Here is a 17,958-nt window from a genome sequence, read left to right as displayed (position 1 = left end):
TTGTTAAATGAGCAACATGCGAATATTAAACTAGAATTAAATCAATTGTAAGTTGAGTGTCTTATACGGTACACATAAGAACCTCTATTTGTTTAGAGTTGTTACTTGAGGTTTGATGATGCTGTAAAAGGCAGTTTCCTATGTAGCGAGAAGTCAAGGCTTATTTCACATATCTTGTCTCCCCGAGATGATCGTGTTGTTGATAAAGCTTTCATAGTGGTCATAGTTTTTATCCACAAATCAGTCTAACTTCCTGAAAGCTGGTTATTCTCATCATAGATGCTTCAAATGAGTTCTGTGCACTTGTTTCAGGGCATCACATTGAAAATGGATGACCTGAACCACTGCATCGTTGCAAGAATAATGCATGGAGGAATGATCCACAGACAAGGTACATGCACACCTCCATTTAAAGCCACATCTGCTAGTCCTCAAAGTACCAAAATTTACCCCACACTAATATATTAAGATCCATTTATCTCCATATCTCCATAAACACCTAGTAAATGAATTAATATGTACAAGTTGCAACCATTGCTCCTTCCAAACTCCAACCATTGTTCCTTGATAGTCTTTGCTGTGCCTTCAGGCAAGGCCAGATTACACAAACTATTAGAACTTGGCAGTACCATGGCACTGGCACAGGCCTTAACCACACGCAACACACACGTGCCATAATGTTCCCTGCAAGAGACACAAGCTTATGTTAATTAAGATCTCCTGCGATGACAGTGGTCATGTTAGATTTTATCAATATGTGTTACATAAAAAATTATGAAGGCTGTAAGATTACAGTCAAGTGTACACAATGTGTTGCTTTGTCATCAATCAGGAACTTTGCATGTTGGAGATGAGATCCGGGAGATCAACGGTATAAGTGTAGCAAATCAAACGGTGGAGCAGCTGCAGAAGATGCTTGTGAGTGGGAACATTGTTTCTTTCTAGTTGTTCTCTTCTTTAAAGAGGTTGATAAACTTGTTATAAAACATTTGTCATCATCTACCCCTCATGTTGTCTGAACTCGTAATTTTCCTTTTTAAATGGAACACAAAAGGAGATATCTAGCAAAATATCCAGGTTGCTCTTTTCCATGCAATGAAAATAGATGGCGAGCAGTGGTCCAAATATGGACAAAAAATACCAGTCAATTATAAATCTTGCCCTCCTTAGCTTTCGATTCGCTTTTGCACTTTTGCACATTCAAACCTGGCGCTTTGAGAATGTATGCAAGTGTACAGTTTATTTTCCTCCTCACCTCATGTCAAGTTTGCAACACTTTGACTGTATGATAACAAAGAAGTTCTTGTATACATGTATATCATAATTTGAGCTTCCAAAAGGTAAGATTTTTAGTGTATAACAACTAGGGATGCATCGATCAGCTACCTGGATTGGTATCAGCTCTGATACTGACATTAATAAAAGGTATCGGTAATCGGTATCGGCCCGACGAGCTAATAGTTAGTCATGTTCGTTGCTGTCAAGCTCAAAAAATGACATAAAAGAACCATAAAAACACAATTAAAGTAGTTCATATGACTCATGCATTTTACTCAAAGCCACTTGAAGACGTGCGATAACTCTGTGAGTCACAAAAGGTTGTGTTTAAGAGGTAAATATATAAAATGCACACGCAGCTCCAGCACGTCATGGCGCTGCTCTGTTTACACACAGACTCGTGGCTATTTTTAGCCTTCACGCGGTGCACAATATTTGAGCACTACTCACGAACAACATATCAGATGTACACTCACCTAAAGGATTATTAGGAACACCATACTAATACTGTGTTTGACCCCCTTTCGCCTTCAGAACTGCCTTAATTCTACATGGCATTGATTCAACAAGGTGCTGAAAGCATTCTTTAGAAATGTTGGCCCATATTGATAGGATAGCATCTTGCAGTTGATGGAGATTTGTGGGATGCACATCCAGGGCACGAAGCTCCCGTTCCACCACATCCCAAAGATGCTCTATTGGGTTGAGATCTGGTGACTGTGGGGGCCATTTTAGTACAGTGAACTCATTGTCATGTTCAAGAAACCAATTTGAAATGATTCGAGCTTTGTGAACATGGTGCATTATCCTGCTGGAAGTAGCCATCAGAGGATGGGTACATGGTGGCCATAAAGGGATGGACATGGTCAGAAACAATGCTCAGGTAGGCCGTGGCATTTAAACGATGCCCAATTAGCACTAAGGGGCCTAAAGTGTGCCAAGAAAACATCCCCCACACCATTACACCACCACCACCAGCCTGCACAGTGGTAACAAGGCATGATGTATCCATGTTCTCATTCTGTTTACGCCAAATTCTGACTCTACCATCTGAATGTCTCAACAGAAATCGAGACTCATCAGACCAGGCAACATTTTTCCAGTCTTCAACTGTCCAATTTTGGTGAGCTCTTGCAAATTGTAGCCTCTTTTTCCTATTTGTAGTGGAGATGAGTGGTACCCGGTGGGGTCTTCTGCTGTTGTAGCCCATCCGCCTCAAGGTTGTGCGCTTTGTGGCTTCACAAATGCTTTGCTGCATACCTCGGTTGTAACGAGTGGTTATTTCAGGCAAAGTTGCTCTTCTATCAGCTTGAATCAGTCGGCCCATTCTCCTCTGACCTCTAGCATCAACAAGGCATTTTCACCCACAGGACTGCCGCGATATTGGATGTTTTTCCCTTTTCACACCATTCTTTGTAAACCCTAGAAATGGTTGTACGTGAAAATCCCAGTAACTGAGCAGATTGTGAAATACTCAGACCGGCCCGTCTGGCACCAACAACCATGCCACGCTCAAAATTGCTTAAATCACCTTTCTTTCCCATTCTGACATTCAGTTTGGAGTTCAGGAGATTGTCTTGACCAGGACCACACCCCTAATTGCATTGAAGCAACTGCCATGTGATTGGTTGATTGCATTAGATAATTGCATTAATGAGAAATTGAACATGTGTTCCTAATAATCCTTTAGGTGAGTGTAGATGCTCAATAGTTCTGTTCACTTATAATATGCATTTAGAATGGCACCAGAGGTGCAATTTACCAGAATTTGAATGAGAAGCGAATTAAACTAATGTGAACTTGCCAACAAACAGACACACTTCCAGGAGAGTTCAGAATGTCAAAATAAAAGTGTGAGGATTTAAAAGTTAAAGGTGCATGATTGAGATTGCTATATATTACTATTATAATATATTATTTGTTTACAAATGATAATTATATTTAAGTTGAAAGGGTTCCAAAAAAATAACTGTGAATAAAAAGTGAGCTGATATCTTACAACTAAATTGAACAAAAAAGAGATCTGAATCCTATAAAGTCCAGATACAAGTTGAAAAAGTTTGCAAAAAAGAAAATGGGCTTCTGGTCCTGATGACTTATTCTGGAATTTCTGTTAATTTTGCTGCTACATTATCCAGTATACTAGTTAATAATAAAGTGTTTCTTAATAAGCTATACATTTATATTGAAATAATGTGTAGCTAGAGGTTTGTGATTCTTTACATATTAAAGAGCACACCCAATTAGTTCCACACAATAAATGTGCAAAAAACAACACTGGTATCTGATCGGGATCGGTATCGGCCAATACTGATATTTCTGATATCGGAATCAGATCGGAAGAGAAAAAGTGGTATCGGTGCATCCCTAATAACAATGTTATTTTTCTTACATGTTTCTTACAGAAAGCTATTATATCTACCACCTAAGTTCATGTGTGAAGAAATTGCATCCTGGACAATCTGCTAAATTTAAAGGAAACAATGAGAGAATTTTCTTTTTGAGTGAACTGTCAATTAAAAAAGAGGCTTTAGTCTTTTCCACCATTATCTGGACTTACATTGATTCCAGATTTTTTTATTTATTTATATTATTTATCTTTTGTTTATTCACAGCGGGAAATGAGAGGAAGCATCACCTTTAAGATTGTGCCAAGCTACCGCGCACAACAATCATCCTGTGAGGTAACGGTCTCTTCGTTTTCTTCTGCTGTCTGTATGTTTCTGCCAGTCTCTTCTCTCTGTAGTGCTGTGGTTGCTTTCCTGGCCTATCATGACCTTGCGTGGTGGGGTTTGATTGCTGTGGACTCTTGTGTGACTAACTGTCTGCCTGGTGGCTGTGTGTTAACGCTTTCCTCCCCAAAGGCCTCCATCCTGCCGGCCATAAAGTGCTAGCTCAGACACTACTGCACACCAATTTTACAACCAAGATACCGGAACCCACCACTCATTTAGCCTACAAACTTTGACGGGAGTAGGATTAGGGCAGAGATTTTACAGCCTGTTCAGAGACACTATTGCAGAATTATTGTTGATGTTGGGGATTGTTCACCTAAAATAAATAAATTCTGTCATCATTTATTCATCCTCATGTTCTTTCATACCCATATGACTTTCTCTCTTCCATCAAACACAAAAGGAGAAGTTAGCCTCAGGCTGTCAGTGTATGGAAAAAAAGATGCAGTAAGATTGAATGGTGACTGAGGCTAACGTTATGCCTAGAAATAAAATCTTATATGTTTGGAACAACATGAGGGTGTGTAAATGACAACACAACTTATTTTTTTGGGTGAACTATCCTATTAACATAAAAGTGTGAGAACACCAGTTATTCTATAGCTTACTGCTTAAGGAAATATAATTTTTAAATATCTCCCCACAGGATCAGGACAAGAAATCCTCTCCTCTAAATACATGTTGCCATTAAAGTGGTCAGGTTTCACTTTCTAAGTAACAGGAGTTTCTGTGTACAGTAAATCTCTCAGATACAAACAGTAAGGTGGTTAGAAGAGTTGTTTACACTTGATATTGGTGTTGGTGTGGTCCTCCCCACCCCTTCTGGTGTTTTTTTTCAGCAGCTGTAACTTTACCATCCATGCTTTATTAAAAGTGTTCATTTAATAATGTCCATCTCAAGCAAACCTATTTCTTTTCTCAACATGATGGCACATGTCCCTAATTTCTTACCATAGTGTTGGCTAGGGTCCGGTTTGCTCTACTGTCTGTCTGCTATATCGCTGACCTATATATCTTATTACAGAAAGAATCCCCCAACACCTCCAGACAGTCCCCTGCTAATGGTCATTCCAGCATTAACAGTTCTATCTTGGTAAGGACCCCAGTCTACCTCAAAATAACGACCCCCCCCTCCTCAACAGTCTCCTAATGTTGTGTGTGATAATTCCACCCGTTCCTGCAATTATATCCTGTTAATCTGCACCAGATGTTACTTAAATTTGTTTAATGTCTAGTCTTATTTTCTTTTGCTTTTAATTGTTTTAGATTTCTACTTATGACAATCTCAATGTCTCCTAAAAAACACAGTTAACACAAACACAGAAGATTGAAGACAGCAGCTTACATCCATTGAACATAGTTTCCGTTATCTCAGTTCACAAATTGGTGTGCTCTGTGCTGCTATAAACCACAAACTCTGACTGCCAGTGTAAATACTATTTCTGAAGACATTGTCCCAGACACACTGGTACACTTTGGATGCAGGATTTCTACTACTGTTTATAAAAAAAATAAAAATTACAAAAATAAAAAAACATTTATGTTGTTACTTAATAGCAGTGATATACAGTTGTAAAGGGATCAATGGAAAGGAGGAGGCGAGAACTGGCTTGACGATATAAATCATATTTTAATAGTAAACTTAAAAGACAACATAAACACACATGACAGACATGTCCGTAAGCAATCTCTGTCTCCCGCACGACCCTCTGCAGTCGACCTTTATACCTCAGAGGCTTGATTAGCCTAATACGGGACCGGGTGTGTATGATCACGACCCGCCCTCCGCCCTGCCACATTCCTCCCTCGTTCTCTCAGGCTGGGGAGCCCCCTGTATCAAAGCAGTTCTAGCAGTTAATATATGTTCTAGAGTATCCTTTTGTTAAATGAGCAACATGCGAATATTAAACTCTAATTAAATAAATTGTAAGTTGAGTGTCTTGTACGCTTCATAGTCTTGTACGCTTCATATAAAAACCTCTATTTGTTTAGAGTTGTTACTTGAGGTTTGATGTTGCTGTAAATGGCAGTTTCCTATGTAGCGAGAAGTCAAGGCTTATTTCACATATCTTGTCTCCCCGAGATGATCGTGTTGTTGATAAAGCTTTCATAGTGGTTATAGTTTTTATCCACACATCAGTCTAACTTCCTGAAAGCTGGTTATTCTCATCATAGATGCTTCAAATGAGTTCTGTGCACTTGTTTCAGGGCATCACATTGAAATTGGATGACCTGAACCACTGCATCATAGCAAGAATAATGCATGGAGGAATGATCCACAGACATGTTCTAAAACCTGAAAAGAGAGAGGCCTAATTTTTTTGTGTGGATAAAAAAAGAACGATGCTGATCAAATGTATAAAAATAATCATGTGTGCTAGGCCAGGCTACCTTTACTTTGGACATTTGGTTCTACGTTAAAAGGACATTCTTTTTTTAATTTTTTTTTCAGTAATTTTACAAATATTTTTTCCATAAGAATGTGTATATTGTTATCAATCAAAATTTTTAAGAAAACAGTGATATTAATTTTTACGAATATCGCCCACCCCTAATGTGAACCCAGAGGAATCGTCTTGGTGTTCTTCATATTGAAGGGTTAATCTCCACCTCATGCTTGAATGCAGTGTGGTGCTGAAGCTGCTTGCTTGCTCCTTGCTTTCTTGTGTGCTGCTGTACTGAGATTTACCCTCAAGAGCTCATCTTCTCTAATAACAAACACACACATACAAAATTAAGTAACTTTTGCGATCCCCCTTATGGAGTTAGCCTTCATTTGTCTTCATGTCTGGATTTTATGTTTTGTTTTGTTGAATTTGTATTTTGTTTTGATTGTTTTTGTCTTGAGTCACAGCCTGCCTTCCTCTGTAAACAGTCAATCTCTCTTTCATTGCTGGACTTTGCTTTACAGGATTTGCCGGCAACCATCCAGCCAAAAGGACGTCAGGTGAATAGAGCATCCCTCAGTCTAGCACCCTCTATTAGACTAGAGCATTCCCATACTATACTGTAAATTAACTGCTTAGCACTATGTACACTTGTGTATGCTTTTGTTTGTATTTGTGTGTGGAAATAGAGAGATCGAATGAACAAGTGAATATGGGAGTGAGTGATTTACCGCTATTAACACCACGTGTTCCCGGTGGACTTCCCAATCAGTCCTTACACTAGCACCATTCACCACCTCTGACTCTGGTTTAGAGAAAGTTTATTAACAATAGTGTAGAGCTGCTCTGCAGACAGACTGATTATCAGGTTGTTAAATTTTTTTATCGCATTTACACCAAAATAAGGCAATAAATGCAATCATCCGGTTAATTCTGTTTTAGTGACTAGTGTTAGACAAAGTCTTAAAGTTTAATACAGTTCAAGGGCATTACGGTCATATTCTACACTAACTGTTACAAACCTTCTGAGAAAATGTCAGAAAACACCTTTGAGACTCTTATTAAATGTAGTGATTCTGTATATATCTGGGAGCATCTGTATTTGGTAATATTTTACTATTATTCTTTTATTAATTTTATGCATTTTAGAGCTAACTCTATTAACTAAATTTTTTTGAGAGCTTGTACAATCACAAAATATCTACTGACACTTGCTCATTTTCATAGACTTTGTTTAGAATAAGAGTAAATTTATAGACACCATAATAACACTTAGCATAGAATAACTCAAATGTCATTATGTCCCTAGTAGACTTTCGGCTTTGTTAAAGAAAACACTAGGTATTCCAGATTGGTGTGTCTGTCCTATCCTAACCCAGTGTTATGCTTTCCTACTGGCTCTGGGCTTCAGAGTGGTGTGTGTATCCTCTCACATCTCATCTAGGTTAGTCTGTAAATTATGGAGGCTGACAACACAAAGGATCAAATAGCCCATCATAATTTGTTCTCCTAATCTCTAGTCCTCATTTACTCACCTTGATTCATCATGCCCTAACCATTGGAAAGAGAGAGAGAGAGACAGGTGATCAGCAGAGGGCGCCATCTGCCTGCACATCTGTGTTGACTGATCTGCTTCACAGAGTGTGGATAATAACACAGTGATGTGACTGACATCTCCACCCTGCTTTGTTCCCTTTATTGACCATAAAGTTTCTAAACATTAGCTTTCGTACCTACTTTCTTCATCTCACCAACCCCTTTTCAAAGTGTATTAATGCCACCACAGTGCCGTGATAATGCGTGATGTTTGTAATACTCTCATGCCCTAGATCTCCAGGCCTCCAATCAAGGATACGTTTTCCATTAAGGTAAGATTTTAAAGAATGAGCCCAATTCACTGTCCCATCTGAAAAATTGTTGTGTAACCTTTTATGTCCAACCATAATAACTACTCAAAAACAATTGTATTATCAGCATTGATTCTTTGAAAACAAGGTTAAGCTCGCTTTTTGCTAAACAATACTTGTACTCAGATACCTCTTTAAGTCAACCCAGTGTTTTCAAGGTAATTTTACAAGCGATAGAAACAGCTGTGCCTTCAATGGATTTATTTTCTCTTAATGCGAGAGTCACACACCACTCTAACCTCAGACAGCAGTTTGGTACCCAACGTGACAACCTGTAGTTAAGGGTTCCAACTGTGTTAATTGCCCAATGAGTGCTCCGTCATATCACTGCTCCCCTTGTGCAGAAAAAGTCGTTCTCACAGGATTGCATGCATCTGTTTACCACCATTTAAACCTATAGTACACGATCAACCAAAACCTGATCTCCTTTTGTGCCTTGAGCCTCCTCTGTCAGTCATTCCTTTCCTTTGATGCATTTGTTCCACTGTGTTGGTGGAATATTCTGACTCAAGATTGACCATGTCTTCTTTTAGATCTACGTGAGGGCACAGTTCGAATATAACCCGGTGAAGGATGACCTCATTCCATGTAAAGAGGCAGGAATTTGCTTCAGAGTGGGTGACATAATCCAGATTATCAACAAAGATGACCATAACTGGTGGCAAGGCAAACTGGAAAACACCAAGAATGGAACGGCAGGGCTGATTCCCTCTCCGGAACTCCAGGAGTGGTGAGTCCTATTTTTTTTCCAGGGGCATAGTTACTGTTTGTATGAGACAGAATATTGTGGTTAACTGCTGCTGAGGGTAAAGACAATGCACAGCAAGGCATTATTTAGTGTCTTTGATATGATTTAAAAGCACTCGTTGAGATACCGTCATCAAAGCATTGCGTTGAGGTCATCTACAGACTGAGACGGAATGTGCAGACTTTTGTCACAGAATGATTTAAATCTGGTAAAATATGTTAAACAAAGCTGGGAGTACTACTCTCTTAGTCACTAGCATTATCAAATGAGCAAAAATATTTAATTAATGATCGTGCAAAGGGTGGAGGATAATGTACTGTGAATTATGGACTCTGTAATATTGATCACACAGTTTCTGTGTCAGCCTGGCCAAAAACTGAAACCAGGCATTTGAAAAGTGAACAGATACATATGCTGTGCACTCACCATGTTCCTATTATGGTTTCTTTTGTTTTAGGCGGGTGTTTTACTCATCATGTTCCTATTATTGTTTCTTTTGTTTTAGGCGGGTGGCATGTATAGCCATGGAGAAAACCAAGCAGGAACAGCAGGCAAGCTGTACTTGGTTTGGCAAGAAAAAAAAGCAGTACAAAGACAAGTACCTAGCAAAACACAATGCAGGTAGAGTTTCCAATGGGCATTGTGCTCCTTTCCTCTCTCCTCATACAGAGAACAACAGCTACATACTAATCAATCAGCTATTTTCTAAAGTAGTGGGTAATCTAAAATTTGCCACATAAGCAGTGTGTGTTCATATGGGCTATTAAGTCAAGCAAGTTTGCTATTTACCAAAAACTTGGTGAGTCATTATCAGTGATAGCATTGCCTTTTATACTTGTTTTTTATTTTTTTATTTACCATTTTACAAGCATCTGACAGCTTTAAGTAGGAATATTCCACATCTGACTTTGAATGGAATGCAACAATGAGCATGTTTGAACACACAGCTTTAGCGTGCACTGCTCTTTAAAGGAATAGTTCACCCAAAAATGACAATTCTTTCATTATTCACTTACCCTTATGCCATCCCAGATGTTTGACTGTCTTTCTTCAGCAGAACACAAATTAAGATTTTTAGAAGAAAATCTGTCAGGTCCTTGTAATGCAAGTAAATGTGTGCTATCACATTGATGGTCCAAAAGTCACATTTAGGCAACATGAATCCATGTCAATCAATGAATGTCTTCTGAAGCAAATCGATATGTTTGTGTAAAAAATAAATAGATAATTAAAATGTTATTAACTTTTAAAAGCGCTTCTTTCCAGCAGTTGACGCATCATGTAGCTGTCGCGTGACGTAAACGAGTCTGAGAGTTCACGCGATAATTCGGAAGTGCCGCATATTTACAACAGAACAATGAAGTCACATGAGAGTTTGCCCTTTTCAAACAGCATCAGAGCCGATTTAAAGTTAAAATTAAAAACGTTTTAAATATCGACTTGTTTCTTACATAAACCTATCGATTTGCTTCAGAAGACATTAATTGATTGAGTCGCGTGGATTACTTTATGCTGCCTAAATGTGACTTTTGGACCGTCAAAGTGCTGGCACCCCTGTACTTGCATTATGAGAGAATTGTCATTTTTGGGTGAACTATTTACAGAATCTCTGGAGCTTGTGTGCTATCACCTGTTATTTAGCAAGCTCCTGTTACCAGCTGATGCCTACTGCCAACTCAGTCCAGGTGGAACCCCTTCAAGAAGAATCCATGTATATCATATTTAACTCTCATTATCACTCACTATACACCAGTGACAGTCTTTTAATTAGTATTATGTTTATACTGTATATTACTTCCTACTTTTCAATGAAAGCTGACTTTTACACTCATGGGATAGTTGTCTCCATGGTATGATTCAGACAATATTTCCAAAGCTTTAGGAAGCATCTCTGTTTGTCGTGTGGTGGGTATGTGCAGGTAACAGGGCCCTATGCTGTCTGGCTCAAATAACTCAAGGTCCTGACTGCAGCACTTCCACAAATAGCAGGGTGACCTGTGCCAACCACATAGCCTAGTAGCTGTGTGTCTGATTTCGCCTGCTGTCCCAGACCACACTGTCCCCTAAAGAGAGCAGGAGTACCATAGGGCCTCGTTAAAGGCAGCCACAGTGGAAACCTGGCTCATTGTCACGTTAACCTTGCTAATGAGCACACCTGTTTATGTTCCTTCACTATGCTACTAATGTGGGGGTGTGTGCGCACATTCTCACGAGGACTGCAAAGACTGTATGTGGGATGTCAGTGTTTTCCGCAAGAGTTTATGGACTTTTGAGCTCAGGTGTCAAGAGCCACTGGTAGAAGGCCAGGGGAAAGAAAAAGATGGAGTGTATCTCTGCACTGACTCATATGTCACTGTAAAATACATTAATATGTTCAGGAGATACTCATGTCTTCCCCAATGGCTTCAAGTCCAAACCAACAGACAGAATTCTACAGCTGCTACACTTATGTACATGCTCTCTACTGTAATTAGGTGTAAATTTTACAACCTGTTAATAAATTGGTTCTGACCTTATGAAAGGCAGCAGTCATTTTTGGGTCAACTATTGCTTTAAGCAAAGCAAGCTTGTGTTGCATTCTCAGTGTTGCTGCAAGTGGTCATTGTGGGACTGGCATTAACTTCTACGGTCAAGTTTCACAATATTACTGCTGTTATAGAGGAGAATCTTACTGAGAAAGTTAGTCAAACTTGGCTAAACTGTCAACATCATTATAACTAGCTACCTGAATAATAACGCATCTGGTTTAATGGCACACAGACATCACCCCCTTAAGAACTGATGTTTGTTACCGCCACAGTTATGCAAGAGTGCACATTAAGTACTGTGTGTACAACAGGACTGCACACTTGAAATGAATTGACCAAGCATATACATGCTTTCATAGAGTATGAGTTCTGGCCTAAAAAAGGGTTAACCGTAAATCTTATTCGATCTGGGCTGGTGGAATCGCAGTGTTCTCTGAACCGTGCTCCCAATCACTTAGTTCATCAAATAGGCTGTGGTGAGCATGGCCCCCCTCAACCAATAATGGTGGGGAAGGCAGATCAGACATAATCCCTCCTGAGCCCAGTGTCCCACTTTAGTGAGTCTGATTTAAGCTCACTAAGTCAGAGAGGCATGCAATGGGACTTTTAAGTGTAGTACAACCTCTTGTCAGGTCTTGTTACAAATTCCTCTAGGCTTGTTCAATTGTTTTGAGTCAGGGGGCTTGTAAGTGTTTTTTTTTAAACATTTTTTTATTATTTTATTTTTTTTTATCTCAGATGAGCTCTAATGCTCAGTTTCAGATCAACTGAGGAAGTAAAATGGGAATCATATGGTTGGGGATTTTCCACTGGGAAGCAATTGGAAAGGGGGGTTGTAACAAGGAGAATTTCAATTGGAAAGGAGTGTTGTCCTTAACAAGGAGAATTTAATCCACTAAAGGCCCAGACTTTGGGAGACCCAAGACAAAGAACGCAGAGTTTTTGCTGCAGCAACAGGCTTTTAAATTGTAAAAAACACTTTACTGGTATGTGCATATCGACAAGCCAGGAAGTGCTTTCGTCAGTTGTGTGTAAAAGCAGATAGGGGTCATTGGTGGCTTAGCCCAATACAGTTTTGATGTCCTATAAGCCCCATCCTTGCTCTCTTCCATTCTAGTCATTTCAATCTGAAAGCACTTTTCATTCCACATAGTAAAACCACTATAATACATTTGATTTTATTTTATTAATGGTTAATATGGCAAGCATCGCTATTACTGCTGCTCATACTTAAGGTCTAGGATTTGAATAAACCCCTAGGATTTGAATAAACCCCTACATGAATGATACCTCAAATATTGTGGCCAGTAGAGGAGATGTACACTATTACTACTCTAAGCAACCACATTTATTTTTGTAAATGTGTACATTAAAAATCATTATAGATTTACACTGAAGGATGAACTTGATCCTGGGACCAGAATATCATAGATACTAAGGCCAGTCAGCAACCACCCATAAAACCATAGCAACTACCTAGCAACCACACAGCAAAGTGCAGGGCTGGGAGGGATTAGGTATACTGTGTGATGGTAGAACATTGGCAGACGGTAGAAATGTTGCTATATAATTTAAGATAATATAATAGAACAGTGAAGAAACGTAATGTGAAAATAGAGTGATGCATGTTTCAAACAAGTCAAGACAAGAAAGAAATGATTAAAAAGAGAAAATTATCAACTGAAAAGAAGTACCTGTGATTTGTATATTATTTAATGCCCTTGATTAGACAAAAATAGGCATTATATGGTTATTTTATTCATGATTGTTTTTTTTTTCTTTTCTAGAAAATTACAATATTGAGATATATTCTACTACTGTGATTTAAAATTACTCAAACTGTGAATGCAAATTCTATTCCTTTCCAGATTATCACAAAAAACTCAGAATTCCACACTTTTATTGCAGCTTTCAGATATCAAATTTGATATGCAAGTGCATTGTTGTGAGTTACAGATGCATGTTCCATTGTTTAGAGCCTGGCATCGCTCATGCCTCTGAAACCCCATCCAGAGCAGCCTGAGCTCACGGATGGCCGCTGGATGATTTCTGTTATGTCTCTGTGCTTCCAGCATTAGAGATTTGAGTGTGCTGCTTGTTGTTCTCTGTGTTTTCTTATGTTCTGTTAACTGAGCCATAACTCAATGATACCCCTCCCCTGTCCATTTTACATGCTGTCTATCAACCAATGGCACTGTGCATGTAAGTAACTCTGTGCGGCATACAGCCTCTGCTTAATTTTCTCTCTCTGTCTATCTCAATCAACGATTTTGCTGTGGTGATTTTATTAAAACAAAATTCAGCTTTGCTTATTAGTAGGGGTGGGGATCAGCAGGTGCCTGTGATGCAATATTATATAGATATCTATGTTTGGCAATTTTGCCATTTGTTTTTGATTAATATATTGCAACTCAAAACCGATTATAATCTTTTACTAACTTGTCTCGTTCATCTTTATTGGACTTTGCTGCTTTGCACATCAAGAGCTGAGCTTGCTGCTTTGTCAGAAAAAAAAGAAAAACATGAGGAATAACTGCGTACCTTATTTCCAGCATGTTTATCATTATGCAAATAAACTTGCAGTACTGACATTATCTTAGCTCTTTCTGATTTTGGTTAAAAAGAAAGAGCATTCTTTGAAATAATAACACAGTATGTTTCTTATTGCACACTTGCTCAATCTATTTTATGCCAAAAAAATTAATGTGGAAATATTTTATGAAAATATTGAGACTTGTCGTTAGAATATCTATACGTTATTGTGAGGAAAAATACACAGATCAGCTACAACATTAAAACTACCTGCCTAATATTGTGTAGGTCCCCCTCGTGCTGCCAAAACAGCTCTGACCCATCGAGGAATGGACTCCACAAAACCTCTGAAGGTGTCCTGTGATATCTGGCACCAAGAATTTAGCAGCAGATCTTTTAAATCTTGTAAGTTGTGAGGTGGGATCTCCATTGATCGACTTATCCAGCACATCCCATAGATGCTCAATCGGATTAAGACCTGGGGACCTTGAACACTTCTTCATGTTCCTCAAACCATTCCCAGCACTGGGCTGTCCAAATGATCTAAAAGAAAACGTGATTCCTCAGACCAGGCCACCTTCTTCCACTGCTCCATGATCCAGTTCTGATGCTCACGTGCCCATTGTAGGCGCATTTAGCGGTGGACAGTGGTCAGCATGGGCACTCTGACCGGTTTGCAGCTACGCAGCCCCATACACAGCAAGCTGTGATGCACTGTGTGTTCTGACACTTTTCTATCATGGCCAGCATTACGTTTTTCAGCAATTTGGGCTGCAGTAGCTCTTCTGTGGGATCTGACCAGATGGGCTAGCCTTCGCTCCCCACATACATCAATGAGCCTTAGGCACCCATGACTCTGTCACCGGTTCATCAATTGTCTTTCCTTGGACCACTTTTGGTAGGTACTTACCACTGCATACCGGGAACACTCCACAAGACATGCTGTTTTGGAGATGCTCTGACCCAGTTATCTAGCCATCACAATTTGGACCTTGTCAAAGCCGGTCAGATCTTTACGCTTGCCCATTACTGCTGCTTCCAACACATGAAATTCAAGAACCGACTGTTCACTTAATGCCTAATATATCTCTGCCCTTGACAGGTGCCATTGTATTGAGACAATCCGTGTCGCTCACTTCACCTGTCAGTGGTTTTAATGTTGTGGCTGATCAGTGTATAGCAATGCTTGAAATAGTTTTTTTTTTCCCCACCTTTACTTTTTTGGCAACCTGCATTTTTCTGTTATGAAATCAACACTTAACAAAGAGATTTTTTGATTGTGTGTGTGTTTAAATGTCTGTGTGGTGTTAATGGTTTACCTTTGTTAATTTTTTGTATTGTGCTGAATTTTTGAGCCTGTATTCTAAACCTTGTGATCCATGTGCATTTATATTAACTGATCTATAGCACAACATGAGGCTTCTCTGTGGGCTGATTCATAAGCATCCTACATTTATAGAGCTGCATACTCGATGTCGGGGGGGGGACATATCATTTAAGGGAGAGATGAGTGCTGGGATGGCATTTCACGTGGAAGTGACACAGATGGCTCATGGTTCCCTTTCGAGAGGTCTCTCCTATTGCGTAAGTAGCTTACGCTATGGGGAAAACTCAGTTTCTCGAGAAATATTGAAGTCTTTATGTAAAACGCATTGCAGCTGCACAGCAGACAGCAATGAGCGAGGCAGCTCGGTCATTGGCTGTGCTGCGACAACTTGCTCGAACCAATGACGGGGCGACTCTGAACGCGTGACCAATGAGTGCGCTTCGCGCCCGCGCGCTCAGAGCCCGCCAAGATGGGCATGGCTAAGGCTATATATTAGGCGCCCCGTCATGAGAGTTCTTTAGATTTAAGCCTACAGCAGGACTGCTACAAGGATGCCGGCGCCTTCAGCCGCCTTCAAAGCCTTCTGCTACGCCATCCGGCGCGCATCACCTTGATATCCTTTTACTAAAAGCTACTTTGCAAGTGTTCGCCTCTGCGACGCTTTTTGTCCTTTAGTAAAAGAGCAAATTCGAGGCGTTGTTTCAAATGCCTTCGACCTGCGCTTCGTGCAGAGGCCCTCTTCCTGACGAGGACCGTCACATTTTCTGCGCTCGCTGCCTGGGACCTGACCACGCAGAAGCTGCTCTCACTCGAGGCGGATGACCCGAATGTGACTCCCTGGGCCTCACCGAGCTGCGCGCTCACTTTGCCGCCTTTGCCGCGAACGAGCCTGCTACCACCGTGCTGCCATCCCCTCTGTTTGAGCCGCGCAAGAAAAAGCGCCGCTCACGGAGGCCGCCAGAGCACGCGGACTTCAGTGAAGTCACGCCGGGCCAGTCCCCGCGTGCTTCACCACCACCCGAGGACTCCCTGTCGCCAGTTCAATTCACGCAGGCAGACCAGCACCCCTCCGGAGCGGTGGGTCTCGTCTCGTTCGGCGCCAGGGGCGGCGGTGAAAAGGATGACAGCCTTTCCATTGACGCTGCATCCGACGACTGGCCGGGCTCAGCCTTCGACCCCGCGCCGTCGACATTAGCGGACACGAGCAGGGGCACCAGCATGGACTCAGAGATCGTCCGCATCCTGTCTAAAGCCGTGGAAGACCTCGGGCTCGACTGGTCTTCTCCGGAAGAACCCGCCCGTAGCCAGCTGGACGAGTGGTTCCTGCAAGGGTGCCGGCAGGCCCCTCGACAGAAACCCTCCCCTTTCTTCCCCGAAGTTCACGACGAACTCACAAAGTCGTGGAAAGCCCCGCACTCTGCTCGCCTGAAGCCTTCTTTCTCTTCCTCGCTCTCCTCGGTGGACGGCGCGAGAGAAAGAGGCTACGAGGGAACCCTGCCCCTCGAGGAGGCTATGGCCAACCATCTGTGCCCACCCTCCACCGCTGGATGGAAAGCCAAAGCTTCTCATCCCTCGAAGCCCTGCCGATCTACCTCAGCTCTCGCCAGTCGTGCATATGCCGCTGCCGGCCAAGCTGCGTCAGTGCTTCATTCCATGGCTGTTCTGCAGGTCTATCAGGCCAAACTTCTCCGCACCATGGACGAGTCTGGACCTGAACCTGAGGCTTTCAAGGACCTGCGCAGCGCCACTGATGTAGCCCTGCGAGCCACAAAGGCTACCGCCCAATCCATCGGCCGGGTCATGGCTAACCTGACTGTCCTTGAGCGCCATCTGTGGCTAACGCTAACAGAAATGAAGGACGCGGATAAGGCGCCATTCCTCGACGCGCCTATCGCTCCAAGCGGCCTGTTCGGACCGGCGGTAAGAGAGTTCGCTGAACGCTTCACTGAAGCCCGGAAGAATTCGCAGGCTATGCGTCACTTCCTGCCCAAGCGCTCCAGCTCGTCACAGAGCCGCCAGAGTCCGCCTCAGCAGCGAGCCAGGGCGGCGCCTCCCGTCTCCCAGCCCAGACCTGAAACGGACGCTCGACGCCGCTCGCGTTCCGCTAACCGAAAGCAGCCGCCTGAGCGACGGGGACCTCGGCCCAAGATCGTGCTGAACCCGGAGCCTCATAAGTCTTCCTAGCCATAGGAAGAAAAAGAGAGAGTGCGTGTCTCGCAAAAGCCGGACCACTGTCTCCAAAACGTGTAAAACATTACCCACTCCCCTTACAGGCGGCTGGAAATGTCTGTACGGCAGTCAATGGGCCAGTCACAGAACTCGCTCACCTGCAATCAAACGCCATTTTAACGGCAACACACAGAAATCACAAAAAGAGTCATTTTCTGCCTGTGTCACTAAGGGGTCACGTGTCCACACTAAAGTGTGCATTCCCACATATCAATACTGTCCAAACAGTGCCGAATACTTCCCCAGCTCAAGCTGGACGCCCCATAAATGTGGATCGTGTGCCTATT

The 17,958-nt window shown here is 41.6% G+C and overlaps 1 protein-coding gene across 14 annotated transcripts in view; it reads left to right on the top strand.

Annotated features, from left to right (window-relative positions):
- The window catches only part of LOC127659192 (peripheral plasma membrane protein CASK), a 212,908-nt gene that overhangs the window by 185,144 nt on the left and 9,806 nt on the right, over positions 1-17,958 (top strand). For 4 of the 14 annotated variants that reach the window (XM_052148878.1, XM_052148879.1, XM_052148881.1 and 1 more), the window contains 8 exons: positions 313-391; positions 833-918; positions 3,894-3,962; positions 5,038-5,106; positions 6,925-6,960; positions 8,230-8,268; positions 8,841-9,037; positions 9,561-9,676. In XM_052148878.1, the coding sequence (XP_052004838.1) occupies positions 313-391; positions 833-918; positions 3,894-3,962; positions 5,038-5,106; positions 6,925-6,960; positions 8,230-8,268; positions 8,841-9,037; positions 9,561-9,676 (691 nt within the window). The remainder of the gene's footprint in view (positions 1-312; positions 392-832; positions 919-3,893; positions 3,963-5,037; positions 5,107-6,924; positions 6,961-8,229; positions 8,269-8,840; positions 9,038-9,560; positions 9,677-17,958) is intronic. The other 10 variants (XM_052148885.1, XM_052148884.1, XM_052148880.1 and 7 more) reach the window with 4 other exon arrangements.

Source organism: Xyrauchen texanus, chromosome 18, assembly GCF_025860055.1.
Source record: "Xyrauchen texanus isolate HMW12.3.18 chromosome 18, RBS_HiC_50CHRs, whole genome shotgun sequence".
Lineage (NCBI taxonomy): Eukaryota > Metazoa > Chordata > Actinopteri > Cypriniformes > Catostomidae > Xyrauchen > Xyrauchen texanus.
The sequence above is the reverse complement of the archived record's forward strand: the minus strand, read 5'-3'. Positions and strand labels throughout refer to the sequence as shown.